At 51.2% G+C, this 17059-nt stretch overlaps 1 protein-coding gene across 3 annotated transcripts in view; it reads right to left on the bottom strand.

Moving 5' to 3' along the window:
- Nucleotides 1-17059, bottom strand: part of Mad1l1 (mitotic arrest deficient 1 like 1) — a 322152-nt gene that overhangs the window by 186218 nt on the left and 118875 nt on the right. For 2 of the 3 annotated variants that reach the window (XM_075974631.1, XM_075974638.1), the window contains one exon: nucleotides 5964-6108. In XM_075974631.1, the coding sequence (XP_075830746.1) occupies nucleotides 5964-6108 (145 nt within the window). Of the gene's footprint in view, nucleotides 1-5963; nucleotides 6109-15353; nucleotides 15411-17059 lie in introns of those variants that run through there. The other variant, XM_075974645.1, reaches the window with a different exon arrangement.

Here is a 17059-nt window from a genome sequence, read left to right as displayed (position 1 = left end):
AGAGCTCTAATGACTGAGCCATTTCTCCAGCCCCTTTCTTGATTTTTTTTTTCATATTTATTTATTTATTTATTGGTAGGAGGGCCCCATGCTATACATGTGTTAGTCAGATGACAACTTTGTAGAGTCATTTCTTACCTTCATCTTTATGTGTGTTCCAGGGACTGAGGTCATCAAGCTTGACAGCAAGCACCTTTTCCCTTTGGGTCCCCTTGTCAGCCACTTACCCAGCTCTTTTGTGAGTCCTAAGAGTCATACTCAAATCCTTGCACTTCACCTCCTTAGCCATTTACACACATACACACCCAGGCAATTTTTCATGTTTTGTTTTGCAGCGGGGTCTGGCTAGTTTGCTCAGACTGGCCTTGGGTTCACTCCATGGCTCACGCTGATCTAGAGTAGGTAGCCAGGCTCACCACAGCTAAGGAATTGTGAAGAACAATGGAATTGGAAGATTCCATGGGCAGATATCAACAGACGGGGCGACACTGGCAGACGACACAAGGAGCTGATTGATAGCATGGCTTCCACAGCAGCCCACTATGGGTCGGCCAGAGGATGGCCCATCCACGAGCAGAGCTACTCAACAACAGATCACGGAGGACAGAACAAGCCTGGGCACCTGTTTCATGTCACACTCTGAAGCCGATCCCAGATGCCTGTCAGTCGTGAGCATAAAAGGTAAAACCATAGACTGCTTGGAGGAAGCTATGAGATCCCTTTAATATCTGCCTGACTTCAGTCAGTAGAGATACTTAATCAAGACGCCCAGAGTGCCGGCAGAAAGGGAAAATCGATACACGGGACTGCAATTAAAATGAAAAACGTCTGCTCACCTGCAGACACAGCAGCAGTGACAAGAGCGGAATGGCACGCCACAGGTGAAGAGGGTCCTATCTCCCAGCAGGGGATCATACCCAGAGTCCAGAGCTCATCCCCAGGGAACACTGAGAGGCCAAAAAACTGAATCTAGAGTGTGAGGATGGCAGCATGCAAGCAGCACGCTCACCTGGTACTTGGGTGGCAGGTGGCCTGCCAACCCAAAGAAGCCCATGGTCACTGAAGGCCAGAGCTGTCAGTCACAGCGTAAGCACTTGCTGTGTTCAAGTATACGTACAAAAGCAGCAATTCATTCATGTGGTAGAACACTGACATGCAATGGAAAGATCTAGCAACTTCAGGTCCACACAAGAGCAACACAAAGTGCACTGAGGATAACAGAAACCAGCCATGAGAAAACAGGGGCCCTGTGGCTCCATTAATGTCAGTCCACAGCTGGGCACATTCAAAGTCAGGAGGCAGTGGGTCCTCTGGGAGCGAGGGAGCACAGGTCATCAGGGGAAGTCAAGCCTATTTGGTAAGTTCCAGGCAAACGAGAGACTCTGTCTTAAAGACAAGGGCTCACAGGGTGAGGGCACTCTACTGCCAAGCCTGACAATCTTTGTTGATCCTACATGGAAGGAGAGAACGAATTCCTACAAGTTGTCTTCTGATTTCCACTACATAAGTGCATGCACACACATGCACACAAGCACACACACACACATACACCCACGTCTAGGCCTACTAAAACAATTTGAAGGGTCCTAAAACAGGATACCACCATGACAACTACATGTCCTCTGCAGCTACCATATAACAAAGAAGGGACTAGTCACCAAAGGCCCAGGAGGTCACCTTTTTCTAGTGACTGCTCCCCTGGGGACTTTGGGGATCAAACAGGAAAAACAGAAGGTTTTCTTTCATTTAAAAAATTAAAATCTTGCTTACATTCTATAAATATGACTTTGCAACTATGGTGTAGAATATTAGTGCATACTGGAAATAGCGTGCCTCAAATAGGAAAATGGTTTGTGTTCACCAAGTGCCAGAAGCCAATTTTCAATTGCTTAAAATAGTCATGATATTTTACCAAGGTAATTATACTCTTAGCTATCAGTAACAATTAACTCCTTAGACTGGAGCCGCTTAATAAAGGTCTCGAGACAAAATTGCGCATGCCAACCACTATAAACCGAAATGTGAAGCAGGCAAAGAGGCCCCTTGGAGGGGATGCCAAGGCAGAGTGCCATAGCTGGTTCCAGGGCCCTGTAGATGGATGGGCTGGAGGAACACAGAGGACAGTCAGGCAGAGGTGAGCAGTCCTAGAGACTGAGGCCGGACAGTAGCTTTCACAGGAACAGTAAGGAGTAGACACTCCCTCACCACAGGTCAGTCAGGCTGGAGTCCAACATAGCCAGGCAGATACCAGCAGGAGACATTATACTACGCCTGTGAAATCACGTGACAATACCCTTGGTGCCTCACCAGACCAGCCTAATGAATAGCTTCATCTTGTAAGCTAGCTAGCAACTCAAACTCCTGTACCCCAGGGCTAGGAAGGCAATGGGTATCAATCCATTGAATCTATCTCAAAGGGACAGCTGCTATAGATAATCAGTCAGTGTTGGGTAATCAATAGCTACCTTTCCACTCACTCAGAGTGAGGCCAGCAGTACAGCACGGGTCAGAGTGGGGCCAGTTTGAACCGGAGAGCCATCAGCTCTGACGTGGGAACGTCAAGGACAGAGGCATCCACACGGGACACCAGCACAAGCCTCACAGGATCTATTCAGGAAACCACGGGAGCTCAACAGAGGCCATACTGCATCAGCACCATTGCCAACAATCCTCACTGTCGCCCAAGTCCTAAGCCTGAAATGAAGCCCAAATAGCCACCAAGTTCACAGCAGTTCTGGTGTACAGCACGGGCCACAATAGCCATGGGATAAATGCAACCGACAAAAAAATATCCCAACCACGTGGATGTACACATGGTACATCCCGGACCATGTGGGCATACACATGTGGGAATGCTATAGAAGCTGGAGGACATGGGTGTGCACATTTTAATACTATGGACACACACCCAGTTCAGACCACTGACTTCTCCAGAAAGCAGACAAAACCATTGTGGCCTCCCCAGAGTGATTTCTCCAAGGAGCCAGAAGACTGTGACAGATGAACAAACTTGGGAAATCCAGACACTGGGAGCTTTTCTACCAGGCTGGCTGGGATGGGCAAGGCAAGCTGGAAGCATGGAATGGGCATGTGCTGTCTCTCCCCGCTAGACAATTCAGAGGCAGCTTCATCTCCTGGGCCGGCACTGCAGAGCTTCCCTGTGCAGGGACCTCACTGCTGAGTTTGCAGGATGCTTAGGGGGCTGTTGTACTAGTGCCTGTGTGGAACTCCACAGTGCACTAGAAGGAGCTCAGGGCCATCCCACTGAGCTGACTCTTGCAGAGTCTGGGCAATGATTCTCAGATCACAGGGAACAGTTAGGTTCTCAGACTACCTCTCTCTCTTCATCACACAGTAAGTCTGGAAGTTCTGGGTCATAGGACACAAGCCTGACTTCCACTAAGAAAGTCTATCAAGCTGATCCCTCCCTACCCAACTCTGAGATTTCCCATAGCCAGCTCTGTCTTCTCATGCTGCCAGCACAGGCACAGCCCTGTGATGAGCTGCCCACAGCCAGCAGACCAGGGCATGCGCCACCTTCTGTCTGCGTGTGTCTGCATGTTGGCATCAACAGTGGCTCTGTGACAGCCTTCTTCCCTGAACCATGGCTCTGTGGAGATGGGGCCAGCTCTCCTCACATGCTCTGGTAAACAGTAAATCCTCTGGGTCTTTGCTTAAGCCTCACCTCCGACAGCTCCTCGCATGTCAGTGGGCACAGCAGTGTTTGTCTTTGTCACGGCTGGTAAGCGTGTGGCTGAGTGCTCGGCCTCTTTCCCACTGCACTGTCAAGCCTGAGGGCCGTGACCACATATTCCCATCACAGGGCTTCACTCTGACAGGCGCTGGGCAGGAAAGGATGATGTTAAGGCCCAGAAGAGGAACCATGCCAACACACTGAGCATCTTCTCAGCCAAGAGGCAATGCCGGGATACTCTAGCTACCTCTCTTCCTGGGCCACCTGCAGGGACCCTGGGGCCTAAAAGGAAGGCTCAGCCTTTACCCAACCCCGGGAAGAAATGTTTGAGGCCAATTATGGAGGAAGGTCATTGATTAAAAAAAATAAAGAAACTGCTTGGCTGGCCCTCATAGGTTAAAACATAGGTGGGAGGAGTAAACAGAACAGAATGCTGGGAGGAAGAGGAAGTGAGCTCAGACTCGACAGCTCTCCTCTCGGGAGCAGACGCCTCAGAAGAGACGCCATGCCCCACTCCCGGGCAGACAGACGCTATGAAGCTCCGACCCAGGATGGACTTAGGCTAGAATCTTCCCGGAAAGCGCACCTAGCTGTGCTACATAGAATATTAGAAATGGGCTAGTCCAGGTGCGAGAGTTAGCCTAGAAGAGGCTAGATAGAAATGGGCCAAGCAGTGATTAAAAGAATACAGTGTCCGTGTAATTATTTCGGGTAAAGCTAGCCGTGCGGAGCTGGGTGGGAACGCAGCCCATCGCAGCTCCTAGCAATGCGGGCGGCCGGGGTGCTGGGGACGCAGCCCCACCGCTCCTATTACTACAGGCCAATACAAATGACAGGTCTCCCTTTCCCAGACACTGAGGGATTGGCACAGGGCTGTCAGAGGTAGCTGTGAAACTGCAGCGGGAAGCAGGAGAATGGCTTGCTTTGTAGCAACATCCTCACCTAGAGATACCACTAGCAAAGAGTCAGGTTTCCAAATGACACCACCAAGCGCAGACCTGGTCACACACACCCAGATTTTCTGGGTGTACCAACTTCTTAGGCCTCATGCCCACATCCCATCAGGGTGAGGGTAGACCTCCACCCAGCAAGCTGGACTCCCTATTCTCATATACCCAGGGACAGATTCTTCCTCGTGCTTCCTTGTGCTCTGAACGCCCAGAGTCCATTAGATGCTCGCTCTAAATAACACTCATTAGGAATTTCCATTCACACTCGAAGACCTCAGTGTACCATGCAAGCATCAGAAAGGCTTTGGGTAGGGGCTGGAGAGATGGCTCAGAGGTTATGAGCACTGGCTCCTCTTCCAGAGGTCCTGAGTACAGTTCCCGGCAGCCACATGGTGGCTCACAGCCATCTAGAATGAGATCTGGTGCTCTCTTCTGGTGTGCAGGCATAAATAAATCTTTAAATCAAAGAGAGAGAGAGAGAGAGAGAGAGAGAGAGAGACAGAGAGAGAGACAGAGAGAGAGAGACAGAGACAGAGAGAGAGAGACAGAGAGAGAGAGAGACAGAGAGAGAGACAGAGAGAGAGAGAGAGAGAGACAGACAGAGAGACAGACAGAGAGACAGAGAGACAGAGAGAGACAGAGAGAGAGAGCACAAACAAGCCAGACTGCCTTTGAGCCAGAAGTCTGAGAGAGGCTGGGGACTAGGGAGAGCATGTCACAGAATTTGCCTTGTCACCTGGAGACAAGAGACCATCCTCATGCCATTTCAGGATGAAGCCTACTCCAGCTTCCCCTATTTGTGCAGGCAGCAAAGGACAGGAAGGCAGGCTGGTGACCACTGAGGAAGACAGTGGAAACACTCCCCTGGGGGGCTGCAGCCCAGGTCAGGATACACAAGGAAAGTGAGTCCAGGAGACTGGTTTTGATCTTGCTGTTTTGAGAGGGCCAAGGCATAGAGGCCAAGCTGGCCTTCATTCACCAACTCCCTTCCTGCCTCAGTCTCCAAAATTCTAGAATTACAATTATATGCTGCCACTCTGGGCTCTGAACTACTCTTTGTACCATTCAAAAACTGTCCTTAAATTTGGACTAAGAGCACGCATCCTAACTGACCTGTTCCGCTCCAGCCTGCCACTGGGGAAGGCCAGCACTGTGCGTGGCCTGTGGTCCAGCAGATATGGAACAGCTGCTGTAGGTGTGAGAAATGGAGCACAGGCAAGAACGTGCAGCCTCACAGAAGGCTGGATGAGGACGGACCACCAGAGCTAAAAGGTCAGGCGGAGGCGTGGTGGAACCTGGCCACGCTGGGTGAACTGTACCTTGGTCAGCAGCACATTGCGCTTCTGGAGCCTTCGGGCCAGTGCCTCATGTGACTCCCTCTTCTTCCTCTCCTCTAGCAGCTGCGCATTGACCTGCCGGACCTCATCCTGGAGCTGCTGTTGGGCCTTCTCCAGACTCCGGGCACTACACAGAAGACAAGAAGGTATAGCCATGAGGCCTGATGTGACCATCCCCCAGAACTGGGGCACATCCCCCACTGTGTACCCCACAGGGGTGTCCTAAAATAGAGCTGCACGTGCAAACACCTCGTTGTCGTTTCCTCGCTCCTGAATAGCTACTTAGTGCCTTTCAGGAGGTTCTGGATTTCAAAGACACCCAGGGTGATCCCAGAACACGGTGCGAGGGGAGGGAAGTGCAACTCCACACACAATGGGAAAGATTGTCAGCCACAGGCGCTTCAGGACGGCACTTCTGAATGAGCTAAATTGCCAGCGCAAGCACTTCCCATGTGAGTCACAGTCGGCACAGATGTGCAGCACAGGGAGGGTGCGGAGCACAGCCCCCGCAGCAGGCACTGGGCCTCAAGACTTTCTGAAGGAGAAAGTACTGCCTCACACTGGGTGCTAGGCATGCCTTGTGAAGACAGATGCCAGGACACACTCGGGCAATGGTATCTGACTTCCTCTACTTTTCCTTTCTCTATACATGTATTTTTGCAGTATAGAGGATTAAAGTAGGAGCCTCAAGAATACTAAACAAGACTTGTCACTGAGCCATGCTCTCAGTCCACAATGAAGAGTTGTAGGCATGTGCTCTACCACTGAGCCACACCCCAGCCCCTCACTGGGGGATTCTAGGCAGGGGCTCTATCACTGAGCCACACCCCAGCCCCTCACTGGGGGATCCTAGGCAGGGGCTCTACCACTGAGCCACACCCCAGCCCCTCACTGGGGGATCCTAGGCAGGTGGTCTACCACTGAGTCACACCCCAGCCCCTCACTGGGGGATCCTAGGCAGGTGCTCTACCACTGAGCTCCATCCTCAGCCCTCTGTATTTTCTACTCTAAGACAGTATCTAAGTTTCCAAGACTGATCTTGAGTTTGTAATCTCCTATTTCAGTTTACAGATAGTGCCACCAAGCCTGGCTTCCCTTACAATATATGCTTTCCTATTGCATCCCTATGGCTGCCCTGGCCTGGTCACTGCCTCCCCTACATCATCACAGCCCCACAACAGCCCTCTTTAGTCAGCTGTCTCTGCAAACTTCATAGGCCCAGGTCTCTAGATTGAGGCCTCTAAGGGCTGTGGCCCCTCCCAGAATGACCTCAAGCATCTTGGCAAAGACTCTCAGAAAGTTCCCTTGCTACTTTCCACCCCACCAGTCCCACAGCCACCCAGTGCAGCCCCTGTTGTCGCTGGTCCTTTGGAGGGCACAGAAAGCCCCAGAACAGCAAGGGCAAGGATCATTAAGTACCCAAATGGTGCCCCTCACATGTGCCCTGGGCTCCACCCCATCCTTATGACTATACCCAGAGAAGGACAGGGCCACAACAGAAAGATCCAGATCAGATGATAGGAGTAGTTGGGGGGTGGGGGGGGACACCAAACAACCTCACCATCCAAGACGGCACTCTGCAGGCTGTATGCAACAACGGCAGTGTGTGTGTCCCATCAACAGCAGAGACCTCTTCCCAAATGGAATTCTAAAAACTCGCAAAGATTTGAATCTGGGAACTGGGGAGGTACATCAGCTGACAGACACTTGCTTTGCAAACATGAGCACCTGAGTTTAGATCGCCAGCATCCACACAATGAGCTGGGCATGGCGGTACACACCTGTAAGCCCAGCAGTGTTAGGAAACATGTGAGGTGGAGTCAGGCAGATAGATACTGCAAGTCTGCTGGCCAGCCCTCTAAAGTACTTGATCATGTCCCAGGCCACCAAAGGACCCTGTCTCAAGCCAAAAGTGGTGGTGCCTGGGGACTGATACTGGAGGTTATCATCCGACCTCCACATATATGCCATGCATATGTGGACTCACGCAAAGACAGCCAGGCAGGCGGGCAAACACACACACTCTCTTTCTCTCTCTCCCTCCCTCCCTCATACATAAGCAGGGCAACAGGATTCTGTTATCATGTGACATGTGTAACACTCGTGCAAAGTGTCCATGAACAGAACACTGCAGCTACTCTGAAAATGTACAAACTGGGGGCTGGGGCCTGCAAGAGACACCTGCCACTCAGATCACTCCTGCCTCCAACAACTTTGGCACACTTTGATTATGCTGTTTCAAGAAAACCTGAGCTCCTGAGGGCGGCAGATAGCGCTTCTGTCAGGTGGGCACCCGCAAATATGTATTTCACATCTGAGTGAGTATAGGATTTTGTAAATTATAACTTAGTAAAATCATTTAAACAAGCTGAAGTGTAATTTGAAAGTGAATGAAAGTCAAACATTTATGAAACTTCAGCAGGGGCCTGTGACACTGCTGGTCCTGCAAAGTGTCAAAGGGAGCCCTGCTCTGGGCCACCAACACAACCGCAGAAAACAGGACCAACCATGTGGCACCAAGGGCATTGGCTTGGCTTCGATCGTGCAATCTCAGGAAGCCTCGTACTGTCTGTCCCCTAGCCCCACAGAGAAGCAGCCGGCTGCCACCTGCACCCTAGGTGCGTCACAACCCCAAATGTAAAGCAAGAGCTAATATTCATGGGAAACAGACATATAAAGAGGCTATTTTGAGTTCCAGTTCAATTGAAAACTATTCATAGACCAATTTAATAATCAAGGACTGTGAAATCGACTCTTGAATCGTTGAATTCAGGTGGGGAGGTTCACAAGCGCCTTAAATCACTGCTCCAAAGTGGGTAATTTAATTAGAACGGCAGCATTCACTCTGCTACTTAAGAGCCAAGCACACAAAGACAGACACATGGCAATGCAACTTTTCAGGTGACAGGGCACACACAGGCAGGGTGGGACTGGGGGCTTGTGACACTCGGATAAGCTGTCCTCAGCATGTGGTTCAGGGGAGTCTTGCAGGAAGACTTCCAAATCCAAGGTTAAAATCTGGGAACAACATTCCCTTCATAGTGACCCAGGGTCTTGCCTACACAGAACAGATGCAAACAACCCAAGGCCATGGGACTTTGCTGGGACTTCGAGGACCAAGGCTCAGGTATAACGGAACCAGATAGCAGGATTGAACACCAGAAAATCTGTCTCAAGTCTGAGCTGCTGCCAACCCCCACTCTGCAGCGAGGTTCTGCTACCTAAGAAGGGAGAGACACAATCTCAGCCCTATACCTAGGTCACACCACACCCACTGCCTACTGGAGGCCATGGACAGAGATGTGTGCACCATGGCACCACAGGAGAGAGAGAGGTCTTAAGGATGTAGAGAGACCAGTTGCAAAATTCCAGATTATAAAGAAAACTCTTGTCTCTCCCTCCCTACAACACTCCTTCCCAAGAAGAAAAGATTCCCCCCAGGAATACTAGGTATCTATATCAGGTCTGCCACTGATTTATAGCCCCAATCCACAACCCTCACTCCACATGCCCTGCACAAGGAGCCTCTATGCTCACCTGCGTAGACCACAGAGGTCCATGTCAGGATGTCTTTCTCAATGATTCTCTACTTCATTCACTTTAGTTTTGGAGACGGGGTCTCTCGCTGAACCTATGGCTCACCGTTTTGATCAGGCTAGCTAACTAATGGGTTAGAATCTGTTTGTCTCTGCCTAACACGGGTACACCATGTGCCCAGCAGCTCTATATGGGCTCTGGGTGTGCTTGTATAACAGATGTTTTACTCAGTGAGCCATCCCCTCAATCCCCGTACTCTCCCTTAATAGCAAAACACATTACATCTTCTGTGGGGATGTCAGAGGAAAGCATGGTCCTACAGAAGATGCTCAGACAACAGGCAGGACTGCAGACCGCAGCAGGCCCTAAGGTCAGTTCCCAAGGCAGAACAGATAGATTCCCAGGTCTCCTACAGGACAGGGCTACACTGTAAATTGCAGTTCAGAGAGTGGCAGATAGAGGGCGCTCTACAGCACCATTTGTGCCCTGAGCACAAAGATCAACAGGCTGGGATCCTCTTAGATCCACCCCCACACACCTGGTGCAGGGTTCACTAACATAAGGTGCTGCTAAACAGGCATAAATCACCGACCAGGTGACTGCAAGGGAAGGAAGCGCTCACACAAACCAAACAGGCAGCAGCAAGGACTTCTGAGACTGCAGGACACGGGTGCCTGAGTGGGGCGAGAGCACTGGCAGGGGCTGGTGCTTGAGTGCAGCAGACATCACAGACCTGAATCAGATGGTGTGCAGCAGGAAGCATGTGTGGAAGGGAGCAGATGGGGAGCCCTCGGGTGAGTCGGGCAGGCACAGGGCCCTGCATACTCCTCTGGCACCTGCCGCTGCATAACTAAGGGTCAGCTGGCATGGCAAACACGGTGTGCAGGTCCACACACCACCACAGGGCTGAGCCACTGATGCCTAACTAGCAATGGCAGAGGACAAAACCAGTGAGGAAAGGAGTACTTTGGTCCATGGTGAGGTGGATGAAATGAACTAAATGCCTGCGGGCACAGGGAAGGACAAATGTGGGGGGCACCTGGGGCAGAGGGCAAACAGCTCACATATCCAGGGCACACTCACACTGTGTGGAAATGGAAGAGGACTATGGGGCTCTTGGCCAGGAGACAGTGAGGAACTGAAGAACAGGAGCAAGGGGAAGAGAGGGACACAGAAGTCCTTCCACATGCTCCTTGGGCTACAGGGGTGAGCGGAAGGCAGGATGATCTCTGATGGGCAAGGGACTAGAAATGCTGGGTTCAGTTTAGAAGTGAAGAGCAGTGTGGAAGCAGAAGGATGTTCTTCCAGGAGTTGGGTTTATGGAGGCGACACATTGGCAAGCTCTCCTGGGCAGGCCCAATGGAGAGGACACGGACCAGCAGACAGACAAAGCCCAACAGGACAGGGCTGCAATACAATGTCCAAACAGGCTCTGGACACTCATAGCCAGGCTTCTCAAGCCATGCCTACCAGATGGCTCTAGACACCCAGGCATGCCAGAATACAAAGATGCAGGGCTCCTCAAGTTGGCATGGACCTCAAGCTGGAAGGGGACCTCTGCCACTGTGCCCATGGGTTCTATGAGAGCCCCAACAGCTGGAAGAACTTGAGCAACCGCATCCCAGCACAGATCCCCAACAGTTCCTGGATTGCTGGTTCTCCCTCGCCCTCCCTTTATCCCCCAGGGAGATTCTCTCCATTCAACTCAAGCCTTTCTTCCAAGGAAGAGAAGAGAAAGCTCATAAAAAATTAAAGCTCTCGCTCCACGGCACGCTGAACTCTGAGGGCAGCGGCATTTCCACGAACCTCTGGGACTTCAGAGCGAAGCTCTTGGTGCTTCAAGGAGAAGCTGAGCGTGTTTATCGATCGCTGCCTTTCTGAGGCACATCTGCTGAGAGAACGAGCCCAAGCCTTTGAGAGCCATCTTTGGATGTGGCGGGCCACTGGCGCTCACTTTCATGTGAACTTCATCAGAAACCCAGGCCTAAGAATATCTATTTCAAGGAACCAGGCAAGGCCAGGAGACACTGCAGAGCGGCAGGAGACATTTTAACAACCTTCTCCAAGACACCAAGACAATGATGCTTCCAGCTCTTCCTGGCCTGACCTGGCGTTTCAAAGCCCTGAGGCCTGCCTTCCTCAGCTCGAACCCAGCACCCACACCCATGCAGCAGGGAAAGCACACCTGTGTCACCAGACCTTGTGGGCCCAGACACTGTGGCAGTTCTGAGAAGAGCCATGTACCAAGTCATGGCGTGTCATACACATCATACGACACATTTAGCTCACGAAGAAGCTGATTCTGGCAGCTGGGCTGGGTCCTCCTTCCCCCATCTCAGACCCAAGCATGGCTATTTCTTTGAGGTCTCCTGTCTGAGCTGGCCCATCTAACCCTGTGAGAGCAGAACAGTCCAATAGAAAAAGTTGTCACAACCTTCAAAACAGCTGGAACCATTTCCAACAGAAGTCACTGGTGTTTATCGCACGATATAAAAGCATCTGCCGTGGGAAAGAGAAGCCAGAAGTTCAGCCACGGGGAGCTTGGCTGTGGGGGAAAAAGCTCAATGGGGAACTCCAGCTGCCTCAACTTCCCTAATTGGTGTCTGCTGGATGTTATGCATACCCAATTGAATGATGTTTGTTATCTAGCTACATATCATCTGCTACTTGCTTTTTTAAACATTGGCTTGCTATATACTTAAAGTCACTCATTCAAAAACCACACTGCATAGAATGCAGTGCTGGAGCGCCGCCTGGTGCAGAAACACAGAGTGTGTTCACGTGTCTCCACAGCCATGGATAAACCCAAGTTCTAAGTAAAACAAAACAAAACAAAAACAAAAAAACCTGAGGGCTGGTGATGCCAGCTCGGCTGGCAGAATGCTAGCCTAGCATACTCAAAGTCCTGGGTTCCTCAGCACTGCATGAACAGCTGTGGGAACAACACACCTGGAATCCTGGCACTTAGGAGGTGGAGGCCAGAGGTCAGAATCCCAGATCTTCCTTGGCTAGGTAGTAAATTCAAGGTGAGCCTGGGCTACCTGAGGTCCTATCTAAAAAATAAAATAAGTTGGACAGTAGTGGCACACACCTTTGATCCCTGCAGAGACAGAGGCAGGTGGATCTCTGCAAGTTTGAGGGTAGCCTAGTCTACAGAGTGAGTTCCAGGACAGCCAGGTTTACACAGAGAACATTTCTGAGGTTAGTGGCATCTCTGCTGAGGACTGAAGGTCACTGTGAAGCCCTAATCCCCAGGGAGGAGCCTGGAGAGTGTGGGGAGAGCTCTCATGATGGGATGAGAAGCCTTGGGTGAGACCCTCAGGAGTTGACACCAAGCAGAACAAAGGCCCTCCGTAGACACACACCTCTAGCACTGCGACCTCAACCACCTAGCTCCAGAACCATTAGGAAGACAGGATTGCAATTTAGGAGCCCTAGCTACAGCAGAGTTGTGAGAGGAGCCCAAACTCACTGGGATAACCCCTGTTCTTAAAACCTGTGGAGAGGTGTCACACAGAGGAACAATTCAGAGCCTTTCTGGTGACAGCTCAAAGCAGTCTGATGACGTACATGAATAGCAGTGGTTTCCTACAGATGGTGATAATGGAATTCCTTGTGCATGGTGAGTTTTTGTAATTCATCTCTTTCATGACGTTAAGAAAACACTAGTACAATTTTATTCAGCACCTACAGCCCTTTATTCTTGGAGGGCTGATGAGCACACATCAAAACCTGACAACACAGAGGCTTTCTAACCTTGGGCTTTGGGGATGAGTCAGTGCAGATCAAAGCCGCTGAGTCACCTCTGTAAAGCCACTGTGTCTGCACCAGGAGAACTGGATGCTTGCCCTCCCTGGCCTCTGGGCATGATGCCTGGCACAGCCTGCAGCACTGACCTAAGACATCAGGTCAGGTGGAGCTAATCTGTCACCAGGTGCCTATAGGTTCCTAATCACCACCGCTATGTCAAGGGGAAATGTGCAAAAGTGCAAGTTCCCATGGCCAGGGCCTCTGAGCAGGGCCTGCTGAGATGCAGTCCTCTGCGGTCCCCATGCCATGTACACAGAGCAGTGTGCCCCTGCTTCCTCCCAGTCCCTTGGGGAGTCCCTAGAAGCTGAAAGAAAATTCCAGAAGTATCTCTGTCCAGTGAATGAAGAATCAACCCAGAGGCAGGATGGGCTAGAGTTATGGTTCCAGAAATGGATGACCAGGAGAGGGCCAGTTGATTAACCAATAAATTAGCCCTACATACAGTCCATACTAGGCACCATTCCTAGGCCCAGGAAAGAGCCACCCATGCTAACAGGTCAAGCCCTGACAGAGCCAAAGGGTGTCAAGATGTAGCAGTCAGTGAGCAGCCACCAGACAGTGAAATCATGATGTCAGAATATCATGCTGCTCTTGAATAGTGTGCGAGATCACAGGGCCCTGTCTGCCAACAGAGCTTTGTGACAAGGACACCTACACCAGAGCTAGAGACACAGAAGGGAGAGTGAAGGTCCTGGACGCTGCTCTGAAGAGAGGCCAGAGGAGAAGACCCCCAAGGGGAAAAAAGTGGAGCCTACAAAAGACATAGGCAGAAGGGGAGCAACTGGAAACCGTGGATGCAGGGCACCCTAGGTAGGAAGGCTGCTTGGTAGGAATCTCACGACAGGCTAAGTCCCGGCTCAGGAGGACCCTCCAAACAGTGTGGCTGACGATACAGGCTTATTTCTGGTAGTTGTAGCCTTAGAAAAAAAAGCCAACAGATGGAGAGCTACATATTCAACAGAAGGTGTGGAAGAAATAAGTCCAAGCTAGACAGATCTCACCACCACCACCACCACACACACACACACACATACACACACAGCAGCCAGGGATGGAGTAAGGCCATATGCTTCCTGCATCCCTTTGGATATCACATCCTAGATGGCCACTGGCTGTCTATTCCCAGCTACCTCCTAGAAAGGTATTTCATTTCTAAAATACTTTCAACCAAGAGCAAAGACCCCAGCACTGAATACAGAGTACTCACAAGTGCTACCAGCAGCAGGGAGAGGTGGCCACACCTATATTACTAAGTCTGCAAACAGAGCTAGAACATCCTGTATTGTTCCCATGTCCCTACCAAAAGGCAAAACCCTACTGGTGAAAGGATGCTCCTGACACAGTCTTGGGAGATCTTCAACGGACCCTGAGGGCAGTCAGATGTGGAGCAAGCCTCAAGAAGGCTATGTCAGCATGTCTGGCCTGAGCCATGAGGTGGCTCTGGAATTTGTAGGAGAGGCAAGGATCAGAAATACAGAAGGAAATAAGTGGCAGCCCTGCCCTGGCTTCTGCAGTGGGCAGCCTGATGCAAACTCAAAAGGAGCCGAAGTTTCCCCAGCACCCTTGACAACAGGGCTCAGCATAGCACATAGCTGTCTGTATTTCTACATCAATTCCATTTCTTCAAAATCTCCAAGTAATAATACACATTTTCCTGACATACACTCACCCCCTCCCCCCCCCAAAAAAAATCACAAAACTACCAAATTGTAGGGAAAACTAGAGAATGGGGAAAGCAGAGATTTATGGAATTACCAACCAAAGGCCCAGGTGAAGAAGCTAAGAAGGAAGCCGGGGAGGAAGCCGCCTGGTCCCTGGCCACTGGGCACAGCGCCTCTGCCGAGCACTCTTCCTAACATCTCATCAATTCCAATCATCAAATTCAATCTGCATTCCCAGATAAACAGAGGCCACCAGTAAATACTCTCATCTGACCTTGAAATGTGAGAAGGAAAATCACCTCTCGCAATTTCAATTTGCTCCCGACCATAAAGAATAATCCAATCTGACTGATTGGTTACCAACCTGCAACCTCCCAGGTAGGGCAGAGCCCCCTGTAGGCCACTGAGTCTCAGCTGGGCTGACAGTGTCACCCCTCAGAGCCTTGCTAAGCTCTCAGCTTTTGAAATAAAGGGTGTGAAGAGAAAGTTCAGAGAGCCAGAGGGCTGGGGATGTGACTACACAGCACAGCACTTGGTTGTTTACCCATAAGGCCCTTGGTGCTCTCTGTGGCACTGAAAAGGGCTATAAAAACCTCAGGTTAGAAATGGATAAGCAGGGAGTGGTGTTCTTGCAAAGGACCTAAGTTCTGCTCCCTGCACCCATAACAGACTGCCTGTCCACTGCCCTCCTTTGGCCTCCACTGCCCTCCTCTGGCCTCCACTGCCCTCCTCTGGCCTCCACTACCTCAACTGCCCTCCTCTGGCTTCCACTGGCCTCCTCTGGCCTCCACTGCCCTCCTCTGGTCTCCTCTGGCCTCCACTGCCCTCCTCTGCCCTCCTCTGGCCTCCACTGACCTCCCCTGGCCTCCACTGCCCTCCTCTGGCCTCCACAGGTGTCTGCACTCACTCATTCATACCCCCACAGAAACAACTAATATAAAATAACACAATATTTTTTAAAAGCCAGAGAAGCAGTTATGCTGACACAGTAGGGGCACCCTCTCACATGTCACTTCAGCCTTAACGTGACTGAAGAAGAGGAGTTAGGTGTGGTGACTTTAGGAGAGTGGCACAACCTGTGGCAAAGCTAGGTAGGAGCTCAGCCAAAACCCCAGCTCTTCCTTTTGTGCCTAAACCTCAGCAACAGGAAGGAAAGAAGGGAATGAGGAAGGGAGGAGGGAGGAAGAAGGAAGCCCAATGACTCTCCAGGAAGTCCACCTCTGTATGCAAACAGGACTCCGAACAGCCTTGGGCCCTGCCCCAAGTCCACCACTAGCACACTCAGGAGCAGCAGGAATCACGCTGAGGACCACCCCTCACTTCCATAAAGACCTGAGGCACAGGGCAACTCGTTTCTTCCAACAGCACCCAGGCACCCTTCTAAGGAAGGCAGTGTCTTCACCCTGTGCCCCACAGTGGACACAGATGCTCACTGGTCACGATGCTTCTAGAAGAACACTGCTCCCAGGTGATGTGACTGGAACTTGAGCTATACCTTGGGGTGGCTAATGCTCAGCTGTCCCCCACACTCTCCCACATCCTAATCTTCGGAAATATATTCTATATCCTTTCCTGAACCCAAACTCTGTGAAATTAGATGCAGGAGGATGAGAGAAACCCCAGTCTGGGAGGGAGGGAGGGAGGCACCATGAAGGAGAGAACAGCAGCAGAAAGGGAAGGGTCTCCAGCAGACAAGCGCCCTGGCCACCATAAGTCTTGCACTGGGCTCCTTTTCCCATCCTCATCAGATCCACAGCTCTAAATAGACCTTCCAAGCCACAAGTGTCAAAGTCACCGTCTCCCATCACCAGCCCACTCTACCTGCACCGTCATTTGTGCCAACAAGTCTTGGGGAGGCGTGGTGAGGGATTCCTGGAGGGAGAACCTGTATGGGCTGAAGGAGGAACGGGTACAGACGGGCCTGCCTGGAACTGGGGGAACTCCTGAACTCCTAAATAAGGCAAGTGGCCTCTCCTACCAGGCTGGCTAGGCTGCCCACGTGCCAGCACCACTAAGGCCTCTCTCCCCATTCCCTCTCTCTTGACAGCACCTCAGGCCTCCTTGGTGGAC

This window comes from Microtus pennsylvanicus, chromosome 1, assembly GCF_037038515.1.
Source record: "Microtus pennsylvanicus isolate mMicPen1 chromosome 1, mMicPen1.hap1, whole genome shotgun sequence".
NCBI classification, from domain to species: domain Eukaryota; kingdom Metazoa; phylum Chordata; class Mammalia; order Rodentia; family Cricetidae; genus Microtus; species Microtus pennsylvanicus.
Note: the sequence above shows the minus strand (reverse complement) of the source record. Positions and strands in the feature narration are given on the sequence as shown.